General features: G+C 41.3%; 2 protein-coding genes across 2 annotated transcripts; both read right to left on the bottom strand.

Annotated features, from left to right (window-relative positions):
* Positions 1 to 995: 995 nt before the first annotated feature.
* Positions 996 to 6,641, bottom strand: pnn (pinin, desmosome associated protein). Its single transcript, XM_061263738.1, has 9 exons — positions 6,487 to 6,641; positions 5,294 to 5,365; positions 5,110 to 5,178; positions 4,803 to 4,878; positions 4,622 to 4,716; positions 4,335 to 4,410; positions 3,527 to 3,682; positions 3,285 to 3,423; positions 996 to 3,054 (listed from the first exon to the last, which is right to left on the bottom strand). The coding sequence occupies exons 1-9, from the start codon at positions 6,597 to 6,599 to the stop codon at positions 1,778 to 1,780; spliced, it is 2,073 nt and encodes a 690-aa protein (XP_061119722.1). The 5' UTR covers positions 6,600 to 6,641; the 3' UTR covers positions 996 to 1,777.
* Positions 6,642 to 7,719: 1,078 nt separating this feature from the next.
* Positions 7,720 to 11,452, bottom strand: gemin2 (gem (nuclear organelle) associated protein 2). Its single transcript, XM_061218820.1, has 10 exons — positions 11,022 to 11,452; positions 10,813 to 10,897; positions 10,518 to 10,607; positions 10,359 to 10,418; positions 10,142 to 10,255; positions 9,990 to 10,034; positions 9,836 to 9,904; positions 9,592 to 9,702; positions 8,261 to 8,319; positions 7,720 to 8,159 (listed from the first exon to the last, which is right to left on the bottom strand). Exons 1-10 carry the CDS (start codon positions 11,138 to 11,140, stop codon positions 8,123 to 8,125), a joined length of 789 nt encoding a protein of 262 aa, XP_061074804.1. The 5' UTR covers positions 11,141 to 11,452; the 3' UTR covers positions 7,720 to 8,122.
* Between the last annotated feature and the right edge of the window lie 328 nt (positions 11,453 to 11,780).

The raw sequence follows: 11,780 nt of genomic DNA, 5'->3' as shown, positions 1-11,780 counted from the left end.
ATTTCCCCAATACCCCCCCATGTACAATAGTGCACAATCCTACTAGATAGTGCAAACCACTGAACTAGCCTACAGCGCTACCATAACCAAGAATATTGATTGAGCAAAAAATATACAGCATGCCCGACGCACATTGATATTTTTATACATACTCTTGACTTGATTTGGAATGTGCAGTCTTTCACTGGCCGGGCTCACTGCCGTGGCACGTACCATCAACACTAAAAGAGCACGACCAGCTGTTACTTCCGTTCACAGTGCAATTCATCAGCTGGGCTGCACTGTCGTCATCCGAGTCTACTTCATGAGCAGTACATTATAAGCAGTGCCATATGTAAAACGGCTCAAAGCACACCCCGATTGCACCACTTTTATGATGAAAGTTTGAAGCAAACAGATTTACCCCTGTGAACGTTGCACCATTTGATTTATCATTAAAACAGCATTCTATTCGTGTTCCATAATGACTGGACTCCATAATGACGTGTTCCATAATGACTGGATGCAATTTTGGTTGAAGTAGGTATATTTTAGATGCATTTTTCGATACTAAAACCAGGAAGAGCGCTCATGCATGTGGGCCTTTACATTTGGTAGGTATAATGGCCATGGCAAGAAGCAGAGGGCTGTACGTCATTGCATCCACTCTGGTTAAGGACATAAGGAAAGCATAGTAATATATAAAATTATTATCCCACAAGCCAAGTATGACCATTTCAGCCAATTGATTTTATAAATCTACCCTACTTTTACTCATCTCATAAAACATAGAAATATGCACATTATGGTGCTTGTACTAAGAAGGACAGACGCTGTTTTTTTTCCCCTTTGTCATGAAGGCCCATTAATTACAGGTGGATTTCACCATTTAAAAAAATATGACTTTATACACAAAGTCAATAGGCTTATATTGTTTTTCATTGCACATCACAAACCCATATCAGTAAAAAGGCAAATCCCTCCTTGGGAAAAAAAACTCATAAGCACATGGAACAATCAGTTCAGCCAGCTACGCGTTTTATTTAAGTGGATGGCAGTTTTTCATTTGTAGAAAAAAAAACAAAAAAAAAAACAGGAGCTTCCAAAGTGCTTTCCACAAAATCTTCTGATGAAGCACTATTATCTCTGTCAAACATCTACTGAATACTTAATTACATGTGAAGGTATGACATTCACACAGCTAAACAACTGTAAATTACACTGTCTTTACGTTTTAACTGGGACAAACTGGCATAACTACATATGAAGCTGGACTGTGGGGCAACACCAGCACAAAGAATCTATTCGTTGAGAAATGTCATTGACTCAATTAAGACATTTCAGATTATGGTAATAAACCCAGTCTCCAAGGAAAAATGAGAAATTAATGCATCACATTATCGGCAGTAGAATAAAAAGAAAATGAGGCCTGTTCTTAAATGAATTTTTTTTAACACCATCATGATGACACACACTTATTTTAAAATGCACACAGGAGGTCTTGACTCCCAAGTATTCTTTCTTTTGTAACTCAAAGCGAGTTCAAGCAATTCTAACTTTTAAATGCGTTACGTCATCTGGAATGAGAAATATCAAGCCATGTAAAATGGGGAAAACATCCAAACATCCCACATTATTTGTAAGCAATTTTTCGAAGAACAGTTATGTAATGTTTAAGGCGTAGTTACCAGATAAAACCTCGTCCCTGTGTCCATAGACAATAGTTTTCTGAAGCAATTGGCTTTGTTCTTAAAATAAAGGGGGGGGGGAAAGACAGATTTTCCACGCTTGGCTTTCTTTAATGCCTTTTGTCTTTCCTGTCTGACTTCCGATCCCTGTCGCTCCGGGAGGGCCTTTTCCCCGAGCGACTGCCTTCTGCACCCGACCTCTTCCTGTCTGACTTGGAGCTCTTGTCTTTGGAACCTTTCCCATCTCTACCGCCGCCCTTGGACGATTTGTGGCTCCTATCGGCCCCCGCGCCACCCCTCTTCCTCTCCCTGTCCCTCTCCTTCTCCGAAGGCCTCCTCCTGCGCTTCCTGTCCCTGGCGTGGCCCCCTCCGCCCCTGCCCCGGCTGCGGCTCCTGCTCTGGCTGCTGGTGCTGCTGCTGGAGGTGCTGGTGCTGGAGCTGGAGCTGCTCCTGCTGCTGCTGGTGGAGCTGGAGCTGCTGCCGCTGGAGCCGCTGGAGCTGCTGCTGCTGGACGACGAGCTGGAGCTGCTGCTGCGGCTCTTCTTCTTCTCCCGGGCTCGGCCCCGGCCCTCACCCTGCGCGGCCTGATCTTTGGCCTCGTCTTCCGCCGCCGGCTGGAGGGCAACCACCCGCCTCTCCGCGGGTCCCGGGGGCTGAAGCCCATCTGACTGTTGGGTAACTGGGGTCTCGGGAGCTGCTGCTACTGCTGCTGCTGCTGCTTCGACACACGGCTCCGGCACCAGGGGCTCCGGTGCCTCTTGGGCGGCAGTACCGGTTTCAAGGCCATTCTCTTGGCTTTCCAACTCCACTACAGGTTCCACCGCAAGAGGCTCTCTGTTTCCTTCAACCACATCTTCCATCTTCTTTTCCTCAGTACCTACCTCCATCTCCACTGGTCCTCGAACCTCCTCTTTAGGTTCTTCATTAGGTTCTTCCATCTGGACGTCCCCATCCCTACACTGACTATCCTCAGCCTCCCTAACCTCACTAACATCTCTCTGCTCTTCCACCTCCCTGCCCTCCACCATCCTATAATCCTCCTCCTCCTCTTCATCTCCTTCCTCTTCCTCCTCCTCCTCTACCCCCTTCATTCCCACCGACTGCTTCGGTTCTTGCACTGCACCCTGACCCTCACCCTGCTCCCCCACCCCCTGCTCTACACTCACCTCTGCATCCCCCTCTCCTGGCTCTTCCATCTTTATATCATTCTGGTTACCTGTCACCTCCACCTCCTGCCCGGTTGGCTTACCCTCCTCTTGCTCTTCCTTCTTCTGGTCTTCATTCCGATTGTCCTCTTGCTCTTTGCTCCTCAGTAACAGGCGCCTGGGACGCACCTCCATCTTGTTCAGCTGCTCAGCAAACTCTGCGCGCCTCTCCTCAAGCAAGACTGTAAGCAGGTGGACGCTATACAGATGGCAATTGCTAAAGGACACTCAACTATTTCCCCAAGGATTACCTTCATGTCTTTTAATCAAACACTAAACCATTCAGAGAAGAAGGTTAAATAATCAAAGGACAGCCCAGTTGCTATACATCAAAGTTGTGCTTCAATCAAGGCTAAAACATGTTTTACACAGCAATTTAATGAATGGAAAAAGAACAGGACTTTATGCTTACCATTCATTTTTCTCTGAGATTCCTCTAAGAGCTTATGAGTGGCTGAGCACATCCTACCAGGAATATAGAAGATTGGAGGCTTTGTTTTTGTACGGATGTACTTTATTATTTTAGCATTGTGCACATTCCACTCTTCTTGCTGAAAAGAAAATAATAATATTGACATAGTTAATGCAAAGAAAAGCATTTTTGTCTGACCAAGCATAGTTATTTCTACTAAAAACCACAATGCAGGCACTTACCAAATGAGCAAGTTCCACTTTTTGTTCCAAAAGTTTCAGCTCTGTCTGTTTGGCACGCCGTTCTTCAAAAAGCTCTCGTCTCTCACTCTCAACTTTCTTGCGTTCCAGCTCTGCTTGGACTTCAAGTTTTTGCTCAATCTCTAAACGTCTTTTTTGCTGCAAAAGAAATATTTTTGAACTGCTGCTTATACTTGATATGCATCAATGTGCCCAACATCCACTGCACAGATGAACACTGAACAATAATTAAAGCTGCAGACACTGTATACAGTGTATGGATTAAAAAATATTTCTCAGACGCATCAACGGTCATCAAATTCACTGTGAACATACTTGCCCTGTGCCTAGATTACATGGTATTAATTTCGTACATAGTACTCAGTATCTTATTCAGAAATAATTACAATGAAGGAGAACGTTACTTCACCTGATTATATCAGTGAAAATGCTCGACCTGGCTAACATCATTCCCAAACCGGTATACAGAATATGCAACAATTAAAACACAAATCCACTAACAGCCTGCATCTGAATTTGAACAATGATTCTGCTGTCTTGTCCACTGTGAAATGTTTATTCCACCAAAGGGGGGAGCAGTGCAGACAGACATTCTGAGCAGAGCAATGACAGGAGGGGGTGGTCAGTTGCCCAAGGTTGCAGAGAGAGAGCTGGATAGAATGTAAATCCTGAAGATTGATCAGAGGTATAGTAGAGCTGTTCCATATGGAGAAAGCCAAACATCTATTATCAAAAGAAAACCTTACAGAGGCAATGTGTTTGCATCTAGACAATACTATGATGCTCTTACCCTCTCTGTGGCAACTGTAGACTCCTGTTTAAACTTCTGAAGTGTTCCCATTAACAGGCCAAACATACGTCGATTCCTGCAAGTGGGCACAATGGCAATAAAAATAATCAATTGAACATATTTGAGGGTTAAAAGGCAAAAAAAAAAAAAAAACAGTATTTCATGCATAGAAAGCCATCACCTTCAACTTTTCCTTGGTATAACCATATTGCAAATGGCTAAAAATGAATCACAACAGCCATAAAACAAAAGGAATCTCAATTTTAAGCTTCAAAATAACATTTTACCTTTGTTTCCCCCTCTCATCCATGGTCTGATCCTGGATAAGGTCTCGACGTGTTCGTTCTTTGGAGGTAGCAACAACTGATGACTGCAACGCTGGCTTTTGACAAATTAGGAACAATCAAGAATTATACAACAGAAAAACAATTTTGGTCAAAGCTACAGTTAAGCAGATGGGCAGCTTACCTTTTTGACATCGTCATCATCCTCAGCGTCACTGTCATTGCGTGAATCTCTCCTTGCTCGTTGATCTCCGGCCAGCCTAAGAATTCATACATATATAACTGTAAGGACCATGCACTTCCACAAAAAAAAAAAAAAAAAAAACATTTTCTGTGTCTGGTGATGATGACTAGAAGCATTTAGAGAGCCAACAGTTCAACGCTTCAAGACCCATCACATGTTCACATTTGGCATAACATGAGGACAATAACCATGTTTACCTTAAAGTAGAGTGAATTCACATTCCAAGCAAGAAAGCAAAACTTCTCACCTCAAGAGTGCCCCTTCAATATCCCTCTGTTTAGCTGGGGGTCCTCCTCCGCTGTCCGAGAGTCCACGCCTTTTCACCAGACAAAATCACCAGTTATGATGCATTTATTCATGGAAACAACATGGTTGTTATATAATGTTATAGTTGTAGTAGTTTAGAATAACAAATAAAATGTATTAGTTACCTTAGTATATGAATTCCTCGCCCCCTACCTCCACCAGGGCCTGTGATGGTTAGCCTCCTAGCAAGGCCTGGTCTGTAGGGAGAAGAAACTGATCAAGAATGCTGAGGAAAGCATACCTCCCAGAAGGAGGGTTTCCAATAAGGGGTCTTGGGTGGGGGCGGGGTATTACTAACACATATTTAAGACTGGCGGTTCACTCAAAAATAAATAGCTAACTACATGGGCTGGCTGATCAAGCAAGAGAAACGGTTGTCAAAAATTGTCGGCTGGTATTCACAGCCAAATCGGTTCCTCAATGGCACGTGTTCGAAAACGATTTCGATAAACGAGGAAGCTGTAGCTCGAAACATTCTTCACATCTCATGAATAAACTGATACCAACGCCTACTAATAGCCAATTCTTTGGACAAATGAATGAGAGGCGGGGATGGTTTTGGCCTTGATATGTCACACGAGTTAGCAACACCCAGTTTATAAACAATGTTAACCTACTATCTAGCTACTGGTAATCATATGGGGCGATCACAGTCAAATTTGATCGGCAGCTTTCGCCACAATGATGAATGATTCAGAAAATGTTCTAATTGAAACTAGTTGTAACGTTACTGGATGCAGATTGTAGACGGGCCAACATCCCACGAAACGTAACGTAACGTTAGCCAACCAACACGTTTAGTGTCTGGTTACCGATTCCAATACCCGAGCGCACACATGCCCACACCTTGATTAACCACCATCCATCATCCAGCCACGTTAGCAAAGCAGCGTCAAAAATTTTCAGTCACGACCTGACACGCCTTCTACTTGGCTGGATAACTACCGAGCTCTGAAGGGGGATATACTGTTCGGCTCAGGCTGACTAACGCAGCTAGGTGGGGTTTCAAAGCTACTCGATTTGTAGACTAGTAGAGCTAGGTAACGAGACAAGCTTGTCAACGAACAATCGATTTGAGGTTGTGTGACGAACCTGTGTCGATAGTATTATGTGACCTCTGAACAATCATTGTAGCAGGCTAGCTAGATCAGTTTGCTGAACAAGACACAATCAACGTAACTTAGCGTTGACTAATGCAACGTTAGATACAGTGGTAACGTTAGCTGCTGCTGCTACTAGCTATCTTTTTGCAACCGCAGCTAACGTTAGGCAAACTTTATAGCCAGTTTGTTTTTTCACCACACAAGAAAATACGTACCTAAGTTCGTTGGGATCACGGCCTGTCAATTTACGAATATTTTCGTCCACATTTTTTAAACTCTCTTTTGCTTTTTCAAGCTGATCTTGCAGAGTTCGTACAGCAACGGCCATTTTACAGCTTCTTTCTCCTGGCAAGTAATGTCTGCGTTGCCGCAAAGCATCTCTGGGAGAACTAGTTCCAATTCTTTAATCGACAGTTCCTACATCCAATAAAGATCCACTTTCTCAGCTTCGACCAATCAGCAATAGTAACCTCTCAAGTAGGATGCAAATAAGGAAGACAAATGAAGCATGGTACATACTGGGGCTCCCCTGGTGTGTACACGGGCTTTTGTTACATCTTTATTAAAATACACAATTTATTATATTCGACCTAGAACATAAGAACCAATTCAAATGAGGCTCTTACAACGGAACAAGGGTTCAAATTTTTTAACGGATCCTTCTTCGTAGTACCATTTTTTATTATATCGTGACTCTGGAATCATGGTATGAACATTTGAGTTTTTTGTCACCGAAAGAATGCGTCGTTAGAAATAGAACGCACACCCGTCAAGGAACACAATGAATGCATCTTGAATACTGAAGATCAATTGGTAAAAAACAATATCAGCAGTATTTTTATTTTTATTTAGTTTTCGTATTTGTTTGCGTATTAATTCAGTCCATTAATTATTATAATCTGGACATAAAATGACAAATGTTGAGTTTATATTTTGCATAATGGAACCTTTCCCATCTCTGCCGCCGCCCTTGGACGATTTGTGGCTCCCCTCGGCCCCCGCGCCACCCCTCTTCCTCTCCCTGTCCCTCTCCTTCACTCAAAATAAGATGGTAAATGGTTGGCATTTATATTGCGCCTTCATCCAAAGCGCTGTACAATTGATGCTTTTCACACACACACACACACACACACACACACACACACACACACACACACACACACACACACACACACACACACACACACACACACACACACAGCGATTGACTGCCATGCAAGACGCCGACCAGCTCGTCAGGAGCATTTAGGGGTTAGGTGTCTAGCTCAGGGATACTTCGACACAGCCCGGGCGGGGATCGAACCAGCAACACTCCGACTGCCAGACGACTGCTCTTACTGCCTGAGCCATGTCGCCCCGTCCGCATCAAGATCCCGCAGATGACTAATTATACAGTTGTGTTAAAAGGTTTCCCCTTAAAAACAAGGTATATAAAAAATAAAAAAAACTGGGAATAGAAAAGTTTATTGATTCCAGACATTTCTGGTAGAAATTAATACACTTGCTTGCGAAACATTGTACATTTCCATCACAGAAGTGAAAGCATACAAAGTCACATCAAATACTGCCAATCTGTTGTCCATTTATTGGAACCCTTCTGACCATCCTGAAAATATGATTACAAATATGGTGTTCCAATCCAGACTAACAATGCACAGCATGTGCATCAGCCATTTGGAGACATGAAAATGACAAAGAAATCCATGGGCAGTAAAGGGGGTGTACATGCCACTTCATCACAGTGCAATAACACTACAATTGAAAAATACTGAACATGATGATTCTAATTTGTATGGTGGATGATTGAGCCAGTCATCTGGATGATTGGCTCATACATCACAAACCAAGGGATCAGTCCTTATCTGCCAAGTCATTTTGTTCAAAATATCTGTAAGGAGAAAAAAAAAAAACATTGACACACATACATTGATACAAAAATATTTTTAAATACTGTAGTTAGGTTAAATACATGAGCTGATTGGATCTTACCTGGCGACCAGACAAATCATCAAATTCAGGGCAGATAATGCCTCATCTTCTTTGCTTTCCTGAAATAATCAAGGACATTATCTGTTACAAATTAAGAAGAACATTTGCAACTGTTATTTCAGTTCCACATCCTGCAGAGGGATATGATAATGAAAATACATGCAACAATACAATTTTTATCACAAGACACTAAAGCATGTAACCTGTCCAGCCACAATTTTGCAGTACTCACTAGTTATTGTTTTGTAACAAGCACATACTACAAAATAACTATATATTTCAGTAAAGGGATGAGCAACTGCCCATTTAACAGTCCATGGAGAATAACGAAAGATAAATAATAAAATAATATCACAAGTGCCCCATTGTATCGACAGGAAACTACAGAGAAAGGTTGTCTCATTGACCTATGAAAAGACTGAAACCTACAACAAGCAAACACCAGATACAGTGCCCTCCATAATGTTTGGATAACGTCATTTATTTGCAACAAAATACATGACTACATTAAGATATAAAAGATATAAAAATTATTATTAAAATCTGACAATGTACACATTAACTATACGTTTTAAAATCTCAAATTGTGGAGTACAGAGGCAAACAAATTATGCAGGGCACTGTAGTTCCAATATCCCGGAAGTCATAGAACTCTTGCCCCAAAAAATATCAAAACATGTCAGAGACATACTATTGCTTTGGTCAGCAATTAATTATGATGAACCTGGCCTTTATCCTTTTCAGTGGACCAACTTTATGAAGTGACAAAGATTGCTCTTCGATATGTGGAAAGTAGTTTACCACAGCACCAAAATACTGAAAATAGTCCATTCTTCAATTTACTGTCCAAATAAAGGTACAATACTATTAAAGGTATAACAAGTAACAAGACAATTATTATGATTTTAGAAGAATTTGAAATAACAAATTTTCCTAATCCATGTTAAAGGTACAATAGGTAAGATTTTTGGGTTAAAACATGGTTACAAGACTATTGCAAATCTCGGCTCACGGACATATTGACTCACTGTGTTTATAGTCCGAAGATTCGGGTTTCAACATATAAAGTTCTATACACTCTGTACCAAAAAACGTACAATAATTCAAGCTCATTGGTTGAAAATTGGTTCTAATTGCCTCAGCCAATGGTGTTTCAACGTCAGTGCGTTTACAGAGAAGGGGGAGGGCTAAACAATGTTGTGGTTTGAAGTGGTTTTGTTGTTGCTATTCCTCTCTTGATCGTTAGAAGTCCGAAATTACCTATTGTACCTTTAATGCATTTTGAAAATGATGAATCCAAGACACCATACAAAGAATGCACAATAACTTACCAGGTTAGCTCGCACTTCAGAGCTTCGTCGAGCCAGCTGCCGAATGAGGGAATGTGCTTCCGGCAGCAGAGGCTTCTCAAGACAAGCCAACAATGCATATAGCCATCTTCCCTGCAAAATGAATGACAATCACCAAATGCATTCTACCATTCATGTTTTTACGCTTGACCAACAAAAAGTATACACTGCTTCACTGGCTAACAGTGTGTCCCAAAATGAAAGGACATAGTTTAAATCAACTCACCAGCTGTGGGACAAACTCTTTCTCCGCAAACCAATTTATCAAATACTCTAGCACCATGGAAACTGAGGTCTAAGTGAAAGAGCAAAAAAAAGTTAAGGAGTAGAAGTACATAGGTAATGTACTTGCTGATTTGGTGGTGTATATAAATTCTCACCTGATTCAATCTACTCACGATGCTCAAAAAAGGAGGAAATCCAACCTAATGAGAAAATCAATAATAATAATAATTACTTAAATTTACTCATATTCTTGTGTCTTTCTTGTTTAATATCAGTTTCTGTACTAACACACCAAAAAGTTTGTTACCTTCACATAGTCAAGACCTGGGTCGTTATTGTCACTTGGTATAGGTGTCGAACTGTTGTAAACATTTTCACCCAAACAGAATTTCTTCCATCCTTCTTCATCATCTGACTTTGGCTGGTAATGAAAAATATTTTTCCTCATGTTAGACTTTTGCACTCCATCATCATGAGAAATTGAAGAACAAGGTATATATTATTAAAACAGTCTTCACACTGACCATTATCACATTGTCATCCAATGCCTGAGCCTTCCAGTGTTGTCTATGTTTGTTAATACTCTGAAAATAGAATATTGCAAAGAGTTTAAACATGGAATTAGAGTCCAAACAAATCGTCTCAAAAGTTGCACAACAATGTAGAACCATGAAAGCAAGTACTTGTCTGATTTCGGAAAAGTTGCTGACTTGCCGCTGCTGCCATCGGACGCTTGGAGAAAATCCCACAGGGGCAGCTTGGCATCCTGAAAGCTACAAAAATACAATAATGACATGCTTCTTAAAAATAAGAGAGCTGCACTCCTATTTCAGTTTTCAAGTTAACACAGAGATGCATGTATCAGAATAATTAAGTAAAACGTAGCTAGCTACATGCAAAGTTAGAATGCTTCGAAGAGAATAGCATTTTTAAAACGTTTCTTTACTGCATTTAGATCATTGTGGGCCTGTTACTTACAGAGACATTCACAGTTGGCTTCTTTTTCAATTTCTTTGGGTCAATTTGGGCAACAACAACATCTGGGCAAAGGGACGCTTCCAGTCTGAAATGAGTTTCCGCAGTAAAGTTTAGTTCACGTTTTCAGTCATGCATTAAATTTAGCAAGCTAGGTGACAGAAGTTGGCTACAGTTTAAAAGAAAGAACGTTGACGGATTGGAAGACTTACTGAACCTGCCGTAAGTATTCCTGGGGGTTCCTCGGTGGTTCACTGAGGTCAAACTCTGAAGTATCTGATTTTTCTACCGGTAGAAGCCTGGGCATCAACTCCTCTACATCGGAATTCATGATAGCAAGCTAACGATAATAACACACAAATTAAGACAAACGTCGCGTGCTAACACATTAAACAATCATTTAAACACCCAATTACTTTCTGGAACTTGTTTTTTCATAAACACCGCAGCAACAATATCTAGCAAGAAACTTCGCTGACCACTCTCCCAGTCGCTTCCATATTGCCACATGACGTATATCGAATGCGCCGTTACCATGGTTTCGTCAGTAAGCCGAAGGGATGCTCAACCTTGCGTCTGCTGTTTGACAAGTTTGTCATCGGCGTTTGACTTGCTAGCTTGCTTTCTAGCGAGCCAATGCCGGCTGTTAACTGCCAACTGAGCTGGTGTGGAATTAGCTAGCAACTTATTACACTAGTGTTGATGTGCTCAATATTTGCTTCCAACAGCTTTCCTTAACTGGAAGCAATATTAATTATTTATTATAAAATAAAACTAAATGGTTCGCTAAATGCAACGATCTGGTAATTACCACTGTAATTATAAGCTGTTTGAAGTGAACTTATCAAAACCACCATGGGCTCGTAATGTTAATCATTTACCCTCACTCAGTCCTAAATTGTGCAACAGTGTTGCTGAATGCAGTCAGCTGTCTGAATCGAAAGTTAGAGCGTGCTGATAACGGGTCTCGT

Source organism: Conger conger, chromosome 1 (genome assembly GCF_963514075.1).
Source record: "Conger conger chromosome 1, fConCon1.1, whole genome shotgun sequence".
NCBI classification, from domain to species: domain Eukaryota; kingdom Metazoa; phylum Chordata; class Actinopteri; order Anguilliformes; family Congridae; genus Conger; species Conger conger.
Note: the sequence above shows the minus strand (reverse complement) of the source record. Positions and strands in the feature narration are given on the sequence as shown.